At 41.2% G+C, this 22,570-nt stretch overlaps 1 protein-coding gene across 9 annotated transcripts in view; it reads right to left on the reverse strand.

The window, feature by feature from the left end:
- The window catches only part of LOC124424491 (zinc finger protein chinmo), a 41,420-nt gene that overhangs the window by 14,723 nt on the left and 4,127 nt on the right, over positions 1-22,570 (reverse strand). For 2 of the 9 annotated variants that reach the window (XM_046963624.1, XM_046963634.1), the window contains exons 1-5: positions 19,994-20,923; positions 11,935-12,162; positions 1,459-1,679; positions 798-1,231; positions 76-323 (exon numbers count right to left, since the gene is read on the reverse strand). In XM_046963624.1, coding sequence (XP_046819580.1) covers positions 76-323; positions 798-1,231; positions 1,459-1,679; positions 11,935-12,162; positions 19,994-20,069 — 1,207 coding nt within the window. In that variant the 5' untranslated portion in view covers positions 20,070-20,923. Of the gene's footprint in view, positions 1-75; positions 324-797; positions 1,232-1,458; positions 1,680-11,934; positions 12,163-13,086; positions 14,387-17,941; positions 18,240-18,536; positions 18,547-19,728; positions 20,924-22,570 lie in introns of those variants that run through there. The other 7 variants (XM_046963628.1, XM_046963630.1, XM_046963629.1 and 4 more) reach the window with 6 other exon arrangements.

The following is a 22,570-nucleotide window of genomic DNA, read 5'->3' on the forward strand; positions in this document are numbered from 1 at the left end:
AAATAACTCGTTTCTTCGTCCAAATTATTACAATATCTTATTAGACCGATGATTTTATAACAATATTCAACTAACCTTCAGCGACGCTTTCCTTGTAATCACAGTTATTCCGTTCCTCCGACCGCGCTTGTTCCAATTCTTGCTCGAGTTCCGTTGGCGTGTGAGGCGCGGTATGCGAGTGAGCTGGTGTTTCCGAGGGATGGGCAAAGGGCTGATAAAAGTGACTTTCCAAAAGAAGAGGATGCGGTGCTGAAGCTGGCCGGAATGCTGCACCGTCGCGCAACACGCTCGCCCTACCTAACGTGTCGACGTCGCTTGGCGATCTGCAAGATCGGACGAACACTAAAATTGTTTATTAGAAGTACCGGAGTAATGACGAAACTACAAGGGAAGAAAAAAAAAAGCAACAACAACACGTGTCTTCTTCTTGTTATGAACAAAAAATAAATGACGAAATCGATTATCAAACCGTGATTACGAAACCGAGCGAGAGTCCTCGGAGAATCGGCTGTTAGATAAGCCAAAGTATTGTGCGTGCAACTCACACGCATAGAAATCTTTACGTAAAGATGCGCGTACACGAACGCGCATAGCTTGCATAATATCGAAAGAGCTCTAAATCTCTAAATGATGTTGAACGGAGAGAAAGGGGGAGGAGGGAGGACGTCCTCCCTCCTCATTGCGTCAATCCATTTAATCGACACAATAGTCTCGCGAAAGGTCACCGAGGAAACTTAGGAAAATAATGGCGAAAATAATGTCGTAGTTTTTCGAACGAAAAAATAAAAGGGCCTTACCTCATTAACCTCTTTGGGGGACTTTCGAAATAGTGAGAGTACATGCTGGGTACGGTGTATGCCGGTGCCGGGGACGGCGCAGGCGTAGGGGTTGCGTCTCTGCGTCTTTTTATACTGTTCCTCAGCATCGTAGCTTCACCGGCCTCGCTGAGATCGGTGATGTCACCGACTCCACTATCGCCAACAGCACTCGTAGTAGATACTGCACCAGCAGCGATACTACCATTTGGATTTCCACTACCGCTACCGTCGACGCTACCACCAACTCCAACGCTGCTGCTACCACCGATACTTCCTGGTGCACCGACTTCGCCAACTCCGCTACCTCCACCCCCGCCACCCTCTCCGCCGGTGTCCGTCGACGAATTATTGCTCTCAGCCGCATGTCTCTGCGCCACTGCTAGTTTCTCGTGCTCGATCGACAGACCTTTTACCTGTTGTTCCAACAGTTTTTTTTTTCTTTTATCATGTTTAATTTAACAATTACACTTTTTCTAACCATATAAACTCGCATCTGATTTGTATTCTTTAAATCGTTTCTTCGAGTAATCTATCGTTAATTAAATAAACGATAAGATAGAGATAAAAGAGAGAGAGAGAGAGAGAGAGAGAGAGAGAGAGAGAAGGGTAAGAAAGAGAGGGAAAAAATATGTAGACATACTTGAAGGCATTCCGCTGCCTTGAGGAAAGAGCTCAAAGATTCCTGAGACACGTGTACTTCTCCGCGGTACATAAATTCGAGAAGCGACGCCATATTGTGAGCGCTCGTCCCGTCGAGAATAACGATCAGTCCTGCGGGAGAAGGCGGCATCCCTTCGAAGAGCTCCTGAAAATGTTTGCTGCATGCTGCGAGGATCAATCTGTGAGCCTTGAACGTTACTCCTGAAATCACAAATTAATTGCATCGTATTATTACAAAAAAAAAGGTTAATTTGTCCGATGACAATTATTAGTTCGAATAGATAATAATTAAATAAATAAATATTTCAAATGAATAGTTTTAACGAAAAACGAGAGCGAGTTTATACGTTTGAAAGGAGAATATATCTCATTCTTCGAAGGAGCCATTTACACATCCGGCAAATTCAAGGGAGCATAAAACGCTATGAATACGTAATCGCAAGAAAAGCACGCATTAGATGTAGAAGACGCACGCTTTCTTCTACTTATACGAGAACCCCTTTTTTCTCTCTCACGGGTTTTCATCATTCGAAGGGACCACCGAAAAACGACCGCGGGAATTTAGCGTGCAAAGGAAGTGCTGGTGACCGAGGAACCCCTTTTTTTACTCTCACTCTCTTTCTCCCTCTCTTGTAGAGGTACAGGCCCAACATCTTCCTCGTTTAGGAAGACCAAGAGAAAGAGAGAGAGAGAGAGAGAGAGAGAGAGAGAGAGAGAGAGAAAAAAAACATAAAGAAAAGCCTCGGCAGCTTGACGTCGATGCCCTTTCTTGCAGCTTGCTGGATATGTAGGCCATCTTCGGACACAATCTTCCGTAATCTATACTTTTTTCTCTTTCTCTTTCTCTATCACTTACTCTCTAGTGCGTATAATACGCGCAGGTGTGTAACGCGATACTGATTACGTTACACGATTCGGAGTAGTGTCCAATGTGCACGTGATCGACCTTCAAACCTTGTCAGAAAATCAATGAATAAAAATTGAAGCTAAAAATCAAATTAGTTCGGTCGACAATTTTTAAGTATAATGAATATAAAATTACACATATGTAAAAAGAATACTTATTATTATTATCATAGGTACGTTTTCAAAATAGAGATGTTAAAAGATGTTAACTCGAAAAATTGTAAAGGATGAAAAAATTGGCAATATAAATTCTCGGATTGCGATATGTCCGCGATGATTTGCAATTGAAATAACCAAAGGAGAGTAAGACTCATGCATTAAAAGAAACGTAGAGCGATTATAAACGATGATATAAGACGAATAAGGAAATCGAGTGTGAAAAGAGACGAGAGACGAAGACGAGAGAGAGAGAGAGAGAGAGAGAGAGAGAAATGTGAACGAGGGGCTCGACCAGGTGGCGCAAACCACCTGTCCTTTCGACGCGAGCAACCTGGTCTTGAAGTGTATCGAATTCTCAGCGCGTTCTCCCGAACGACGAATTAAATTTCAAACTCGATTTCCCGCCACGTTAAATCGAATATCGATATCCGGATTATCCTAGTCACGCCCGGTTAGTCGTTCGTAATTTATCTTCGATATATTTTCCATAGAATGAGATGAAACGAAGAAAAAAAAAAAAAAGAAAAAAAAGAAAAAAAGAAAAGAAATATAGGGAAATTTTTTATCATAAGTTACATACGACATATCTCGCATCATATTTTTTTCTGCCTTTCATAGTAAAAAGGACAGAGAGGGAGAGAGCAAGAGAGAGAAGCTCGAAAGCTCGCGACATCGTAACACGTCTATCGCAATATTTGTAAGCAGCCTAATATAGAATCGAGGAAATATCGTTGTACAAATGTGTGAGTGCTACACACTCTAAACATTCTAAACACGGTTGTGCAGGGGCCAACGACCGAGTCACGCGCGCGTGTGTAGGCGGCTTTTGCACGCTAAGTTCCCGATCCTTCTCTCTCTCTCTCTATCTCTATCTCTATCTTTCTTTTTCTTTCTAACCAGTCATAACTAGGCGAGCCCGGAAATACATAGATGATCTTTTCGTATTTCTGATCCTGGCTTCGCTAAAAAAATTTCGAGTCGTACACATCCACATCTTCTTTCTTCGTTCTGGGTATATTGCAATTTGTTTCTTTTTCAATACTCTCCTCGCTTATCGAGAAAGTACGAAATTACGTCGGTCAAGATGTTTTTTTCGAAAATCGACCAAAATGATATACACACATAAATATATATATATATATATTCTTTTTTTATTCGCGCGTTGCATACGCTTAAAACCTGATAATTCTATCTTCGATAAGAGAGAAATTTATTCTTTTATAAAATATTTATCAAAAAAATGCTAACATCTCTTACGCACTCTTCTTGCTCAAACGTTTTGTTTATCCATAACTATGCAAGATACACGCGCGCGGCAAATCGTTGTAAAAAAAACTCGTCGAAAGAATTATGTAAGCTATAAGAGAGAGAGATAGAGAGAAAGAGAGAGAGACTTCGGAACGTGTTTATAACATGCGACCGCACCGTCATCGAGTCATCGAACGAGGAGGCCAGCGGAGTGCGAGTAAGTTTCACGTTGAATGAACGGAGTAGTGGCGCGAGATAAGACGCGCGACGTTTTCGAATGTGTTTGTGTGTATTACCATGTTTATTGATATTCGAAGGTTATCTTCTCCGTTTGCGCTCTCGATCGTATTATATTCGCTTTACTATTCCGTATGTACTATTTCGTGCGAATGTGTGTACGCCTGTGTTCTATAAATAAATTATTGAAAGAAAATCTTGAGAAATCTTTTGATACCTATAATACCATTATGTCCAATTGAATGAAATGAAATCTAGGAAAATATTTATCTCAACTGTTAATCTTGCTCGGTGATTTTTCTTCTTTTTGTTTTCTGTTTTCTTTGGTTTCTTTTTTTTTTCTTTCTTTTTCTTTTTAATAAAACCTTCCGGGAATAAGGGGTCAAGATACTCCGACGATCCTTTGGCACGGTCAGAAGAAAAATTTGCAAATAAAGAACGCGGAATTGGGCAACGGTGCAATGCACTCTTCTAGGCCGGTCTATTCGTATTCCAAGGCCAGCCAGTAAAAAAGCACAATCTCCTACTACCGAAGAACTATTCGCTATATATCTTCTAGAATACCTATGATTCTCAAAAGATACGATCTTTATATCGTATATATAAAATAATAATTCAATAACAGAAACTACAATAATAATCCGTAACTTCTTAATCGTAATTTCTTAATTGTTTTATCTTGCGAATATTCCCAATCGTTTCTCAACTTATTAACAAAATTCAAACATTGATAATTACAATGACGTTGAAAAAAAAAAAAATAAAAAAAAATAAAAAAAGAAACACGAGTAAGAATATATAGAAAGTTTGTTTTCTATATATTTCCAATTATCGATCAAAGTCGAATTAGAGAAATCGACGAATTTAGAACGAGCGGATTTACACGTGCACGTGTAATACATAGATATATAACTATGTACATCTCGAGGCTTTGCAAAAAGATAAGGCCGAACGATTCGATTGGTAGATAAATTTTAGCTGGGGGGAAAAAAAACGACGGTCAATGCCCCGACAAGGTCGACGTCGATGCAAGAAAACGCGTATGAGTAGTTCTTTCTCCTCTTTGCACTACTCTCTCTCTCTTTCTCTCCCAACCCCCTCTCTCTCTCTCTACCTCTATCTCTATCCTTTTCTTTTTATCGCGTACACGTACTTTGTAGCACACATATGCAATGAATACTCGTAGAAATAGTAGAAAACATTTTAGGGCCTATCACCGACTCCTTTCCTTTGGTACCGGCCAATGGCCGCGTGGGACCAAGGTCGTTTTCTTCTCATATACTATCCTTCTTTTTTTTCTCCCTCTCTCTCTCTCTCTCTGACTCCCCACTCTCCCTCTCCTTCCTTTCTCTCTCTTTCTCTCGCTCTCTCTCTCTCTCTCTCTCTCTCTCTCTCTCTCCCTCTCTCTCTCTTGCTTTCTCGCTCGTACATTCACTCACCCACTCTCGTAAAGAAGAAGAGATCTACTGTGTGTAGACGATATGTGTGCAAGCGTGAGGGCTGAAGACGAGAAAGGAAGAGCATGGAAGAAGAAGCAAAAGTAGAAGAAGAAGAAGGGAGGAAGAGACACGATACGCGTGCGTACGTGCGTGCGTGTGTTTCTAACGCAGAGCATCGACACGTGGGATGAAGGGAAGACGATGGCCGTGAGCTTCGAGGCCCTCGCGCACAAATACATACGTACACACACGCACACGCGCACTCACGTCACCTACGCCTACATATGTCAAATCGCAAAAGATCTCGCGCCTTTTAGATATATGTATATGTACACGAAACAACCTTTCGAACGATCGGAGTTCGCGAGTCTCACGATTATCGATCATCGAAACTATGGATAAATCGATATCGAATCTTTACTCGTGACTATGTCGATAGCGAGCTGATAGAAAAAACAATGCGCAATAGCTTTCGATGATTTGCCTTCAATAAAAAAGGAAAATAAAAAAGAAACAATAATAATGAGAAAGAAAAAAAAACAAAGAAGAGATCGATTGTTCGTAATCGTTGAATAAAATCATAGAACTCAATAAGATTATGACGATTTTATTAATGATAGGATTATAACAAAAAAAAAAAAAAAAAAAAAAAAAAAAAAAGAAATAAAACGAATGAATATCCAGATACGATCTTTTTTATCGTTTGTCCAAAAAAATTTTTTTAAAATAAAGAAAAGAAATACTTCTATCTCTATTAATTAGCCAAGCTAATTTCTAATGCAAAACTATTAAAAGTTCTTAGTCGATAAATAATCAACATGCTCTATCATCTTGGGACATTATATGAAAAAGAACACAGAGAAATGCATACGCGAGAGTATGTACACGCATGCGAACGTGGTTGCGTAACTGTCATTGACCTAATTTCAAAAACGTCGATTACAAGAAATTTATCCTAAGTGTTCCATCGTTCTTCCTCTCTCATTTATTACTTATGAGCGTTGCTCGTTATTCTGAGAAATAAAAAAAGAAACACACACTCTCTCTCTCTCTCTCTATCTCTTTTTTCCAAATGAAAAAGAAAAAAAAAAAAAAGGAAGAAACCATCCAATCGAGTTAACGCGCCAATTGAAAAACGAACGGAACAGGTTAAACGCAGCCTAATATGCTAGACACGACCGGTATAACGATCTGATAACGAGTGCGCGAGCGCGAAGAAGAAGGCTCGCATGCGCGCTATCAAAGTCTGAAAGTTTCGCAACGAGCCGAATATACGGCTTGCCTTGTAACACTAACGAAGCTAGACCTTGGATATTCTCTCGTCGTACCATAGCGTCTTTTCTAACGTCGAATTCCCTTCTCCTTCATTCTTCTCGCGATACGAGAACGTGACGTTGAGAAGAAAACAAAGATGAACGAAATTTAGGAGTACGAGAGAGAAAGAGAGAGAGAGAGAGAGATAATGCGAGAATTTATGTCCATTTCCGGCAGAACGCCATTTTAAAAAATGATCTTTCTTATCCTACTCCTAACGACCATTCCTATGCCCGTTCTAACATTGTCCTTGCCTAAAGAGAGAGAGAGAGAGAGAGAGAGAGAGAGAGAAAGTATAAGCGTTCGATTTAGCAGGAATACAGGTTTTTATTCTTCAGCTGGATGCTCGGCGAAAAGATTACGGTATCTTTTTGCTTAGTAATCTACCGCGGTAGTAACATGTCGTTTTTGAAAACGCGCTCGTTTATAACGCCGACGAAGGATTACGCGGTTGTAATAGAAATAGCAAACGATAGGTAAAAGTAAAAGACAACCTTGCAGCCTCTTCGTTGGCTTGAGAAATAATTCTTTTCGTGCTTCGTTGACTTCTTGCTTCGTACAAGAGAAAGAATAAAAAACGAAGAAGAAATAGATATAGAAGAAAAAGTCAAGAATAAATATATATATATATGGGGCCCTAGTTTTGCACCGTGTACACGAGCTAACTCCTAATCGAGAATTGAGATGAACAATAAAATCTTGTCCAATTGTATCGGAATCATCATGATCGATCCTAGGAATTACATCGAGTTTGGATTTGTTCTTTTCTTTTTCTTCTTTTTACTTACAAATCGTTTAATTCGTAAAGCCTTCTAATGATAATCCGTCGTTGGTTAAAAAGGAAGTAAAATATTTTCGGACATTTCTCGTAAAATATCGATATTTCGATAACCACACCCTTTTCGTACGGGCTGTTCCCTATTTTATTCATACTACCGTGTTCGATGTACAAAGTAAACGCTCTTCGCTCATGTGAGCTCGCGGAAGAATGAACAGATGTATACAATGGCAGCGCTATATTCAGAAGGAAATACGTTATCTATAAATACAGAAACTATGTGCAGCTATATTCGGAGATACATACGTGGTTACTCGTTTTATGTAATGTATAAAGACTCGACCTTCGTTCGCTAGAAAGGATTACTTCTTCTTCTCTTTTTCTCTCTCTCTCTCTCTCTCTCTCTCTCTCTTATTTTCTTTTTTGGTTTGTTCTCCAACGCATATGCGCACCCATATGCGTATTTGACCTCGATTGATTTCTCGCGAAAGCAACTTCAAAAGATCTACGTAATTTATTATACTATAAACGCATACCGTTCTTATTATATATTTTACTACTGGCAATAGGTAAAAGCGTTTGTTTGCTCGAAACGAAAATAAAGTAACCGGTCTTGTTCTCCGTATTAACTACCAAAAAGAAAGAAAAGAACAAAAAAGAAAAAAAAAAATAAGAGAAAAGAAAGAAGGAATAAAAAAAAAAGAAAAAAAAATTGAAGAAGAAAGAGTTAAATCTTTAAAAGTCATACGTGAAACGCATTGAAAAAACTTTCATTTATTTATAAGGATTATCCATATAAGATCCGAGCGATCGATCTTGCACGTGGTGAAACTCACGCACGAGACCTAGCAACGAGAATTCCTTCGTGTATTCCTTCGTGCTGCATCGTTCCCAATCTCTCGAGACACAACGCGCAGCGATAAAAGTCGACCTAATTTTTCGTTTGGTCAGACCCTACAAAACATTTTTTATAGACCTAGATAAACGTTATTTCAATCAAAATCGTAACTGTTCAAATCAAGCTTTATCTTTTTGACATCGATCTACTGACATGAATCCCAATTCTAATTAATTTCAAAGAATTTATCTGCTATTTATCTCATATTATACAGATTTTTGAAAGAGGAATATCTACATAATAAAGTAATAAATTAAAGGATAATGACAGCAAATCCAAAGGAATAGAAAGTAGTTGTTATTAACGCGGAGAGAAAGTGCAGCGGAATATTATTTTCGAAATATTCTATAGAGCATCGGCCTCATTTTTAAATACTTCTCGACGACTATTAGCCAATTATTTTCCAAGGATATTTACGATGAAGTGTCGTGCAAAAAAAAAAAAGAGAAAAAGAACAAAAGTAAAAAAAAAAAAAAAAGAAAAAAAAAGAAGAAAGAAAAAAAGAAAGAAAGAAAAATAAAAGGAGGGATTTTCGCACCTCTGACCATTAGAAATGGCCGAACTCAAACACGAGGGAAACGGTACACGAAAGGTTTCTAATGTTCCACGTGTCTCTTGCACACTACGGTAGATCCGATAGAACGTTCGACTTACACAACTCCGCGATGCGTGTCCGTGCGGTGCTTCGCGTGGCAACCCAAAAAATATGGCCCGTACTTTCGGAGTAATATGCGATGATATCAAACTTTATGACGTTGCCAATTGTTGTCGTTACTTTTTCGATTGTAGTAACCTAATTAAAAAAAAAGCATCTGATATTGCAACGTATAAAAACGTATTTAACAAATAACTCTACAACGATAAAAAAATCGTAAATAAGATCGTAAAGTAAGATAAATCCAAGTAAGGTAAGTCACGTAAGGAACAATTAAATCGGGTGAACTCGAAAGTACGAAAGTTCACGGCTGATCATGACCAAGTGAAAATCAGCAGGTGAGTGTGAGTGGTAGGTATTATATCCTTGGGAAGTTCATCGTTCGTGGCACGAAATCAGGAACCACGCCTAAAACGCGTGCACTCGAGTTACAGAGGCGCCCTGAAACCAGCCCGGAACCTCGATATAGAATTTCGGTTACGGTTTCACCAGCAGCACTTGCACCATCCAGAGATATCGTAGAGAACGTAAACGAATCTAACGAAGGGGGAGACGCACACAAGCATTAGGTAACGCGTGCCGACAGTACCGACTAGCTATGTGCATCGAATACACGAGAGGAAGCGAAAGAAAAGAGAAAAAGAAAGAGAGTAGAAAGACTGTTAGATCTAACTGTAACTCAGGCCTACTTTCGGGTTCCTTTTCCTTCTACTTCTCGAACGTTTATACGAACGAACACTTAGAAATTCATAAGCGTTTCTACAGTCTCGTCTTTCATTATTTCAATATTCAAGCATAAATATCAAAAATAAAAATTGGAATAATAAGAAATTATCTAGATGGATTTAATAAGAAAAATAACAAAGATTACAATATAATGAGTTATCTATACAGAATCGTATAGATACGAAAACATCTCGAGATACTTGCTCGACGTGTTCTCTTTCAACTATAGTACTTTCTGTACTATTATAGAGGAAGAGAGAGAGAGAGAGGGAGAGAGAGAGAGAAACAGCGGCAGCATGCTCCTTTACCTTCCCCATTTGCTCGTCCTTGAACCCTTCCCACCTACCGACCTTCTTTTTACGTTTCACCCTCCATCTTTTCGAAAAGAGAGACCACTCTCGAGGCGACAAAGCGTCGTGTTACTGCGGACTCCCTCTTTTCTTCCCCTATTTCTCTCTCTCTCTCTCTCTCTCTCTCTCTCTCTCTCTCTCTCTCTCTCTCGTAGTTCTGCATCGACCGTCTTTTCAGCGTCAAGCATCAAGCATGTCCTTTAAATATATTTCTCGAGACATTCGATCATCCGCATCAAAATGGAACATGTAAAATCTGAAGTTGTTTTTTCTCGTGGAAAAAAGAAGAGAAAAAAATATTGAATATATTTCGTGTAAGGCGGTGCATCTCTATCTACGAGCTAAAATCGTCGTTGACGAAAGTAAAGTGCAGAAATAGAAAATCCGAGGCGTCCGCAGCATGACACGAAAACGGCACATTCTTATTTATTCAGTGCGACTGATAATTCAGCGTATATCTAGTCGCACATGTCAGCGTATAGTATCGTTATCGTTTCCACTGATAAATCATTCCGAATTACATCGATGTAGCGACAACGACAACGACGACGACGACGACGACGACGAAGAGGGCGACGAAAATTTTATATAAGTTCCAATCATAAGCACATATAACAAATTATACTCACAATATTAAATTTGTAAATCCCGTACATGAGAACATAATGCTACTCAGATAGCCATTAAAAAATATTCTCGCCGAATTAATGAGAATTAATAAACATGGATTTTTTATTCGAACATTTCGTAAAATCCGTAAGATTTATCTTTTTTTTCACATAATTACGATAGCATGCACATTACTCTCACTTTTCATCTAATAATTAATTTTAAAGAATTCTTTTAGTAATTAAAATTAAATGTTACGGGGAATTGAAAAAATTGCACAAACGAAACTTTTTCAAGCGAGTAACGCGCAAGAAAAAAAAACAGAAAGAAAAAGGAAAAATGCAGACTCATTTACAAGATTTCCTCGATCAAATAAATATAAATACGGATAAAACGATCAGGAGAATAAATTCACAAAGCGTCGTCGCGTTTTAAAATATCACCGACCAAGCGCATTGCACCGTGGCTCGGTGCAAACTGCGGTTTCGCAAAGGCGACAGCTGCATCAGCGAGACTGCTGCATCCGTTCGGGGGAAGGCACGCACGCACGCACGCACGCACACACACACACACACGTGAACCAACACGTGTGTTGCGAACGTATGCATGCACGGTGCAATCGGACGAGCATAGAACGTGTAGGAAAGAGTGAGATAAAGATGCAAGAACGAGAGAGAAAGAGAGAGAGAGAGAGAGAGAGAGAGAGAGGATTTTCCATCTCTCTCTTTCTTAGGGACCGTAGAAATTCGCTCTCCAGATTGGATAGTCGAAAGAGAGAAGTAGGGTTCGGCCAATCGTCTTTCCTTGCACTCCCGATGCAGCGACCTCTCTTTCCCTCTCTTTCTCTACCCTTAACTCCTTAAGAAGCGGAGAAAGTGTGAGTGCAACGCGACCATCCACAGGTGGTGGTGCTACTAGTGGTGGTGGTGGTGGTGGTGGTGGTGGTGACTCGTGTTTCTGCACAAGTAGTAAGAGCTTCTCTATGGTCAGACGAGCTCGGAAACTTCGACGCGCGGGAAAACGGTAAGGAAAAGATTCGCGAGAGGGAAAGATCGGACGATCTGCGAATTGACTCGAAGAGATACGAGGACATATAAAATCGATTGAAAAGGGCGAAAAAATAAATGTTCAACTCACCCTCGCAGAAGAGGGTGACATCGGTGAGACTCTCGCTTTTGAATAAATTCGAGAACGCCGTTGCTAGATTGCTACCGAAACTGTTCCACTTAAGACAGAATTGATGCTGGTGAGAGTCCATGATGCCACCCCTAGACCCAACCCCGTGACCTTCGCCACCCCTGTCACTGCCACCTTCGAACAGGTATTTCCCTTCTTGGTCGCGCTCGTGCCCAACTGTACGTCCAGCTGAAACAGTAACAAATTCTCGATTATCATCCGTTCTGAGAGACCATAAATGTTCTCGATCGGACTGGAAATCGCATTTCTAATAATGATCCCTCTTACTCCGATGATTTAGGTTTTTCAATTAAACACGTAAATATCATCGAAAACGATTTAAGATCGTTCAATCTTGTATAATATGCAGCAGGCATCGATATTATAAAATTACATAACACAAAATATGTACATAATTAATGATATTTCAGTAAACTGATCATAAATTATTTGAATCGAACTTTTAACGAACGACATTTTTCGCTTCGTCGGTCGATACACGGATGACTGCAATCGCTATTATCTCGATGCGATCTCAATGAATTCAGCTGATAGCGAAGGTGCCTAGCGACGTGATTTGCGAAGAACGGAATAGTAAATAAAAAATTTCGAGCGATACGAAAACATAGCTGGACGATAAAAAGAAACAAAAAAAAAAAAAAAAAAAAGAAAAGAAACAAAAATATCGTAATATATGCTGACGTAATTGAAAAAATGGCCTAGTTCGGCAAAACTTTCTTCATACGAGTTATATCGTATTTTATCAGTGACATAATGCATCGATATTATGAGCGGCAAAAATTCGAAGAAATCAAGCGAGGACGAGCGCGATCGATCGCATAAATCGAACATTTTTATTGGCCCAACTTTTCTCTCTCTCTCTCTTTCTCTCACTCTCTCACGATCTCTCTCAAGTGAGAGAAATAGTAATAAACGCAGCTATTAAAGATCAATAAATTAAATTCGTCTGCGGGGCGAGAATGTCAAGTTCGTTTCGACCAATCACGCAATAACCTTGTCACTGATCGATTGTCTACTCGCAAAGGAGTAAAGATAAAAAAGAAAAAGGAAAAGAAAAGAAAACAGAAAGAAAGAGGAAAAAGAGAAACTTACTGAAATATATCCAAAGTGTAGGTATTATCGATCGTCGTAATCGGTTGTCAAACGTAAAGACAAAGATGCATCCGATAAGCGTCTTCTATTCATGAAATTCTCGAAATTCTTTTCAACGACGAAACTTACGCACTACTCTCTCTCTCTCTCTCTTTCTCTCTTTGTTTATCCTTCTCCTCTCTGTTTAAAATGTAATGTGTTTCTGAACGAAAGTAGCACCTTCCCTTTCCGTATTCTCGTAGAGGCACTATGAACGAGAAGATCAATGTACAGAGTATATCGGGTACACGTGTCTCTCGACGCACATGATATCCTCGAATTCCACCTCAAAAAATGCCTTCCGCCCTTTTCACTCTCACAGAAAATAAAATCGATTGACACCGCTGAATATTGAAACGATGACGACGACGACGACGAGGATGAAAAAAAGAAAAGAGATTACGATAACGATTTCAAAGGTTCGCGCGCTTTTTCCCTGGCACAATTTCTTCCAACTAAACCGCGTCGCCGCGAAATAATTAAAAGTTAAAGAAATGATATATAAAAGTGATCAACTTAGGGAAAAGGAAAAAAGGTGAGAGAAAAGTCGTAAAAGATGTTGAGAAGGAAATAGAGGAAGGATCCGGCGAATAGGAGGATGGCGTTAATGTCGCGTCGTGAAGAAAAAGAACGTGAATATGGGTCATCGGTGCTGATGCAAATGCGGTTGGACGAAATAGTATGAGTTTGATGGTTTCGGCACAGCGTTGGCAGCGGCTTTCGGTGGTGGTAGAGCGATGCGAGAGAGAGAGAGAGAGAGAGAGAGAGAGAGCGAAAGAGGAGGGGGGAAGGAGACGAGAGAAAGAGAGAGAAAGATTGGCGGAGGAGGAGGAGGAAGAAGAGGGAAGTGATAGGAGGAGGAACGCACGATTCGGCTTTTTAGAGAGGGTGGGGGCGACAGTGGGGCGACTGCTTAAGGCTATGACTTTGGTACGCTTTGGTGGTGTCTCCTCTCTCTTTCTCTCTCTCTCTCTCTCTCTCTCTCTCTCTCTCTCTCTCTCTCTATCATACCCCCTCTAATACTTCTAAGGTATCGCTGACCCCCCACCATTCGCTACTTTTCGGTCTAACACGTGCCAGGGCCGAAACGAGGATTTCTGGCGCCAGCGGCTTCCTCCGATTTCACGTTCTTTTACGATATCTCACGTATTACGTCGACGTACGAGCAGCAGCTACGTCTTTCTTTTTGACGATTAGTTTACTTCGGCCTAAGTCGATCCGTCGTCCATTGCGTCACGAGACCCGCACAGCTCGTAAATACCTTGAAAGAAGCGAAAAAAAGATACGTTGGTACAACGTTGTGAACGATCGTATTAACGAATTAATATCCATTGCAACTACAAATGATATGCCCCAATCCAGTGTTAATAACACTAAAGTCATTATTTCCCGTGTAAAATATATCTACGTGTGTTACGATGAAATCGGTAAATTGTCATTTCTGTCGATTACGTATTCTTATGCATCCCCTTGGCATTTTCTTTCGTCTGTTCGAGTTTCAAAAGGCTTATATAGATATCGAATCGATTAGGTATCGACATTTTTCAGAACAGGTAAGCATAATTATGATTTTGTCGAAGTACACGTGTCATGAATTACGTAAAAGAAGGATCGCCGTCATCGTATAAACGAAAAAGTTTTTTCTTCGAACGTTCCGAAATAGAGTCAGATTTAATGTAGAATGACTTGCATATGCGCTCGTAAAATGATTCGTGACAAAAATATACATGTATTATGATTTTTGAAATAATGAAAAACAAATTATATATAGAAAGTGTATAGAAAGAATAGGACCGGCTTGGTTCTTGGGTCGTTGTCTCGGACCCGGAGAGCCTTCCGGCACGGAAGTATGATGTGGGCTACCGCACGTGGGTTACGTCACGTCTATTATAAACAGCCAAAAAAAAAAAAAAAAAGAAAGAAAAAAAAGTATCGTTCATTTCTGTGCGCACGAAGGAAACGTTTCTGCTCGTCTTCGAAGGAATTTGTACGGCTCGCATCCAGCAACCTTTTTCGAGTCATTCCCAATTTTTCTTGATTTATTGAAGACAAAGTATGAGAAGTTGTGAAATTATGTAAGAACGATACGATAAACAAGCGTAACTTTTTGAGTTTCGAAGATTTCGTCATACCACGTGAAGCATAAAAATAGAATCTCCTTATGATAGAGAGAAAGAGTCAGTTTATTCGCGATGCAATACAAGCGAGATAAAATCGAACGGAACGGAGGAGAGGAATACTCGTTTGGTCTTACGAAAAAAAGAAATATATATATATATATATATGCATAAAACGACTGATGCAGCGATATCTTCACAATGGAAAATAAAAGGCAATATTGCAGGCACGTCTCTGATCCGCTAAAATTCAACGTGCACTCGCTGGACTTGGTATTGAGTGCGTGCAAAGTAACTACACGATGGATTTCCATGGGAGGTGTATGTGTGTATTGTGTGTGTGTATGCGCGCGTGTATGTGAGAGAGAGAGAGAGAGAGAGAGAGAGAGAGGAGAAAAGGAGAGTCAGAGTCAGGCAGGGAAGAAAGGAAGAAGTCTGCGGGAGGGTTCGCACGGGAGACACCTTTATGGAGCTGGTCGAGTGGTGGGAATAGTGATGGAGAAAGAGTGGGGGGTAGAACCGACACGAGGAGCAGCAAAGATTGGTGGGGATACAGGAGAATCGAAAGAGTGGTGGAAATGCTGGCGGCGCCGTTGACGATGCTAGAGGGGAGGGGGGTTGTTGAGGCTCAAGGTCGCTGCGGGGCCGCACGCGCGTCCCTTGCCACGCACACGCATACGCACTCTGCACGAAGAGACGACCACGACGCCGCCGTCGCCACCGCCGCAGCCGTCGTCGTTGTCGTCGTCGTCGTCGTCGTCGTCATCGAAACGAAAACGACTACGGGGGTGGAGAGTGAAGAGGAAAGAAATACGAGTGAGAGAGAGAGAGAGAGAGAGTGGCACGATTTCTCTCGTGCGTATATACGCTGCAGCGCCGAAAAGCGGACTCGCGCACGCGCGTTTTTAAGCGCGTTGCAGCGTAGGATGCGCGCGGGCGCTCATCAAACTGTGTGCGTAATAAAGAGAATACGTATTGCGCGTTTCTACAGAGGCAAAGAGAGAAAAAGAAAGAGGCAGAGAGGGAGGGGAGAAAGAGAGAGAGAGCGAGAGAGAGAGAGAGAGAGAGAGTCATATGCGCGCGTGAGAACGACCACGGTAATACGGTGGATCTTTTATGGCAGCGCGCGCGTATTATGTCATCGCGTAGAACGAACGAAGCGAGAAATTATCGCGGCCGGGCCACGAATTTTCGTCGTTTCGCGGAAAGATCAGAGAGCCATGCGAGATTGGGTGCGCCGCCGCGGGGACGTAAAACGTAAAATGACGACGACGATGCTTGATTGCCAAGTGGGAAAACACAAGAAAGAAAGAGGAAGCAATCGATCTTTTCTTTCTATCTCTTTCTCTCATTTTGTTTTTTCTTCCTATCGTCCAAATTCCACGTTGGTTTGCCGTCACGATTCACGATTGCATCGTTTTTATCTCGAAACTTTGTTCGAGGAAAGATTTATTTTGCGAATTCTATCGAAAGATTATATCCACGAGAAATATCATTTCTTTGGTACAACGGACAAGAAAATGTGTGACTTTAATGAAAGGAATCGAAGAGGCTGCGGGCACTCTAACGACGTTACGTTCGCTTTTCCTGCAGAAAGAAAACTGCATTAATGCATTAACTAGCGTACCCGGTAACTTCGTTCTCGTGTTTTATTCTATTACGAGGTCCTCTCTCTTTCTCTCTCGCTATCTCTGTCTTTCTGTCTCCCCTGTGCGACCACGCAGATTAAACTTTTAAAAAAAAGGTAAAAGTAAAGAAAAGAAAAAAACGCAATTCCAGCTTTGATATAACTCGAACCATTCGGCGACTATTGTAATAACCTTTATTATTTCGGATTCGGTCCTTAATATCTAGTGGAAAAAAAAAAAGAAACCAGCTTAATGAACTGTCTCATTCGTGGTAATTAATATTTCATACGGCGTAGGCCATTAAATTGCAGAACGCTTTGAAGTTCCTTTCCATTTATTTAAGCGAGAATATAACGAAATGAAGGGAAAGGGAAAAGGAGAGTTTTGTAAAACGCGACGGAGGAATGAGATGGTCGTAAAAAAATATAGCAAAGGGGGTGTAAAATAGAGTGGATACTGCAACAAAAAGTACATATCGCCATCGACGATCATCGTCAACCCTCTCTGCTCCCTATATTTCTCAACCCCTTGAAAAGACAGAGTGATAGAGCGAGAGAGAGAGAGAGAGAGAGAGAGAGAGAGAGAGAGAGAGATGGTAGGTCCAGCGAATTTTGAATCGTAACAATAATCGCCGCAGGGTAGATAACGCGCGAAAGAGAAAGGAGCAAAGCATGAACGCGTTTTAACGAACGATATCGTGCTACCCGTTGCGAGGGTGCAAAGAAAATTATGAGGACGAGTCTCGAATACTTTTTGCGGTCGTCCCATTTTAATCTCGCGACATTTAGAAAAAAAAAAAAAAAAAAGAAGAAAAAAAATTAACATTTGCGAGATCGCTTGACCAATCGTATGCGAACTATGATTCCCGTACGAATAATCTTTACGTGACGTATTCGATAAAAGCGTGGAATATATGATATATCTTTATTACGTAATAATAATCGTTATACCTATGATGAATGAAAGTTTGCCGTACTCGAAGCCGAGAGAAAATGTTGTTATCATCGATGAAATTGGAAAATGGTCCAACGATAAAATGAAAGAAATTCGAACGTGAAAATTCGCACTCACCTCTTTCGCGTGATAACACTGATCGTCCTCCACACCCTATTTTTCCCGATATCACCACCTACGCACTTGTCATCGCATAAATACTCTTCTCTCGCTTAGCGTTACTCGAATTATTAACCGCACAGATCCTCGAGTACACTATAGCTATCTTCTTTCGTCGACGTTATTCTTTTGCTTTTCTCTCAGAGAAAATAAGAATAATACGAAAGAGGGATCGAGACGAAGCCACGAAAATGTTCAGGGGATGGCACCGAGAGGAGATCAAGAATCGCGAATGTCATCATCGTCGAATCACTGGCTAAAGAGAGAAAAAGAATAAGAAGAGATATAGAAAATAAGAGAAAAGAAAAAATGAGCGCGAAAGAACTTTGCATTCGAACTTGGCTTCCTCTCCCGTCCTATCTTTACTTTTCACGGTCGCGAAGAAAAAATAAGAGAGAAGGAGAGAGAGAGAGAGAGAGAGAGAGAGAGAGAGAGAGAGAGAGAGGTAGAGGGAGAGAGACAGAAAGAAAGAAAGAAGGCGGGAAACGCGAATATCTATCGAAGCCTTTAAAAATGTCTCTTTCTCGTTTGAAACGACCGTAAAGAAATATACCGCTTCTAGCTCGTAGGCTGATCTGAATCGGACTGCTGTCCTACGAGAAGCTAGCCGTGTTCTTTCTCTCCGGGCTCATCTCTCCCACTCTTTCTTTCCTTTTACGCTTTCCTATCTCTCTCTCTTTCTCTCTCTCTCTCTCGCTCGCTCGCTCGCTCGCTCGCTCTTACTCTTTCACTCTCCTTCTTTCTCGTTCTATACGTCTCGGCCCTACGTTTGAGAAGTCTTTTAGGCCAAATCGGTAACGTACAGCCTGGCCCCTACTACTGTACGTCAAACCTTTCAGTTTCTCTGTTAGAAAGACGCTTAGAAAATCTCACATTGTATAATAATCTATGTATTTCGGTGATAAGATATGGTAGGATAATTATGATATTTATGATAAGGATATGAGAGTTTGGAAAATTAATCGATTAATACGCGTTGATATTGATCTTCGTCGCAAAATTTTAGCGAGAGATCGATGTAAAAATTATTTATTTACAATTATATGTAATTAAATATTTAAAACATTTACACGATTTACATCGTCGGTACTCTATTGAAATAGTGTTTAGGACTTGACGAATAACGCGATCTTTGTTACGACAAAAGTATCATATTTTTGTACGTTTACGCGTTACGTTATTTCTTCTGAAGTCGTCCTCTCAAATAATTTATAACAACGTCTATGCAGTCTAAAGGGAGGATACGAAATTACGTCGCATTCCAATGATTCTAAAAGAGAGGAGGAATTCGGGGATCTATTTCCTCTTCCTTCTCTCTGAACAAACTCGTACAAGAACGTCTTTTTGCTTGGGAACAAAACGAGCGCGTAGTAATAAATTTTCCAAATCGAGATCGTTAACGTTTTCCATGGAATAAAGAGGAAACCGCATGAAACGCGCTTCGGAAGAGTTTTTTCGACTGTAAGAAGAAAGAGAAACGAAAAGAGAAGACGAATGCTGTTTATCAAGCCACGAAATAAGCCAAACTTCCGTCAGATACCGTTATGGACGTATCTGTGTGTGCACATACGTGAACACAGCACGTGCATGTAATGCAGAAGGTTCGTGTCGAAGGAAGAGCATGTAATATCCCAAGAACCGTAAGAGTACTTAACGGAGCTCGTACCCGAGTTCAATCGGGACGAATTTAAATATAAAAACGATCGGATATAGTAAATCTCCTATTCAAAGATCAAACTACTCACAGCGCTCGCGCACGTCCTTATCCCTCCTCCTCCCTCATACACTCGATCGTAGATCCTCTTCGTTAAATATTCGTTAATACCATCCGGTGGTGAGATCCACCGAGTAATCAACAACCACCAACATATCGAGAAAATAATATCGTAATCGTAATGTCGATCGACGATCGAGAGTTCTCGCGAAATAATTATTTTGTTTTGTTTGGTAATCAAAAATGGCGCTCGCGTAAAAACAGGTGAAAACGTTGTTGTTGGTGTTGCGTTCTACCTGGCGGATGAAACCACCATGGATTGACCAGGGCTGATTGTTGGTTGCTGGTACCCTCGCCGACAGGGGCGTACATCCTCCACCGGCTACGTCACGCCCGTCACTACCGCCCTGTACGGCTGCACCCCTGACTACTGCCTTCAATCCACCACCACTACTACCACCTCCGCCACCATCACTGCTCTCTCTCTCTCTCTCTCTCTCTCTCTCTCTACCACTTCTCTCTACCGCCTCTTTTTACCTCTCACACTCTCTCTCTCTCTCCCCCTCTCTCTCTTTCTCCCGGGATTCCTGTCATTTCCCCTTCCTTGACGTACGCAAGAGGGTTGCAAGGTTATACCCACCGCCTCCTCCAACGTCGTCGTCGTCGTTGTCGTCGTCGTCAACGACGTCCTCCGAACGACCAACCAACCTTCTCCCGCCACCTCCACCTACGACTCCAACGCCGTCCAGAACCCAGACCTAGCCACCCCCGCCACGCATTCTCTCTCTCCTCTTCCTCAGCCCACTGCTCCGCTGCTACTGCTTTCCTCGCCTTACCCTGCCCTGCTCTGCCTTGCCTTGCCTTTCCTTACCATGCCATCCCTTCGCGTTCCTTTCCTTTCCACGCACAACCACCACGGCCATCACTTTCGCTAGAAAGTCCTCCGACCGATTCTCTACGTAGGATGGTGTTCAGCCAGGGCTGACGTTGCAAGGGGCGGCGCACCATCATCATCCCGACTTTTCCCTTCACCTTCTTATCTGTCCTATCCTTTTTATTTCCCTACTTGTCCTCCTCCTCCTCCATCGTACTCGGAAAAAAAAAAGAAAATTCTTATTCTCGTTCTCGATCGATATTCATACCAACAGCTCGCTTCCATCGGATTATTTTTGTTTCAATTTGGCTCAAATTTTGATTTAAAAAGAATCAACGAGAGAATTAAAATTAAAAGGATTTTTTTTAACAGATCGATGATTTTTACCAAGGTCGAATTAACGTTTCGTTAACTAGACGTGCATCGTGAGCCTTTTGTGCGCGTCCTAGCGAGGAGACGACTTTCTATAACCATTAGAAACGAAGGCCAGTGTTTCCTTTGACATTTGTTAGTCAAATGAGGCAGGTGACAACGAAGCGTCTCGCTTCGGAGTATCAACGACACCGCCGATAGGCGCGAAAAATATTGCCTGCCGTGAGGACGACTAGAGTAACCTTTTAAAGAAATATAGGACGACTTCCTTTTTATTATTCGAAGACGGAGAGATCGATATTTAGTAATGGCCAAGGGAATAAAAATGCACTTGAGAATAAATTAACGAGAAAAAGCGTAAAATTTTTATAGCGATTTTATGAGAAAGAAGAAAAAAGATAAGGAAAAAGGGAAAAAAAAAGAAAGAAGAAAAGGAACAAACAAACGCAACAAGTTAAAAAAAAGAAAATTATATGAAACGTATTTAGCGGTAAAATGGCACGTGTGAAGCTTGCGACGGTCCTGAGCCAAGTTCAACTGGAGGGGAGAACAACCTTGCAAGCCCTCATACCACGTAAGAGCGAGTAGTTGCGCCGGTGGTGGTAGGGCCTGAATTTTTGGAGGTTGGCAGAATCAGCGTGGAAGGACGAAGGGGGTTGAAGAGCGTCAGAGGGGAAGTGCGTCGAGTACGAGGAGGCAGAATGAGAAAGAGAGAAAGTGAAAAAGAGGAGGGAGAAAGGAGGCAGAGCAACCTGCACCCGGCAACAGCCCCCGACCTCGGAAGAACTAATCATTAACCTCCTTTCACCCTCCTCCCCCAAATGTTGCTTCTAACTCGAGCACCTTCGCTTCACTTTCACCTGTACTTCTATCTCTATATATCCTTCTCTCTTTCACTTTCGTCGACGCTGTTTGATCATCTACTATCTCTCTCATTTTCCTTTTATCTTACGATAGATTAGAAGACCATCCGAAACCGTCCAAGTTTTCGAATGACTATTTTACTACACAACTACTATTACGTTACGTCACTTTCACCACAGTCTCGAGCTCGTTCTCGTTCCTCTCTCTCTCTCTCTCGACTTCGATTTCGAACGTCCTATCGACCTCCAAACCTTGACGTGACTTTCCGTGCGTACACGTTCATAGCCCTACGTCGCCACCCTCCGCAAAGCAGGCACCAGGCTTGCCTCGATATCGGCGATCTTTAAAGTCGATATCCCTCTACGTTCGAGCTTTACGCACGCGTTATTTAATTCTCGTCTTTAATCCTCAATGGAAGAGAGATATCTGTGTATTTGATATTTCGGTCAACTTTTATCTTGATAGATGATCGATTAAAAAAAAAAGAAAAAAAAAAACAAAAAAAAGAAAGAAAAAGATGAGATAATTAAGGCTAAAAGCGGAACAAGAAGAAGGTCCCTGTTTTAAAAGATACATTGAAATTAAGTTATCGATTTAATTGTTATTAACGAGAATGACGAGGTAATATTTTTCGAGGTTGGATCGAATCGAGGGAAAGGAAAGCGCGAGGGTGGTCGATCGTAGACGCGGACGATCCTCGATTTAAATAATTCAATGGACAAACGAAAGAGAACGGAGTCGGTATGCTCTCGACGCGGTGTTG

The sequence above is a fragment of the Vespa crabro genome, chromosome 5 (assembly GCF_910589235.1).
Source record: "Vespa crabro chromosome 5, iyVesCrab1.2, whole genome shotgun sequence".
Taxonomy (NCBI): domain Eukaryota; kingdom Metazoa; phylum Arthropoda; class Insecta; order Hymenoptera; family Vespidae; genus Vespa; species Vespa crabro.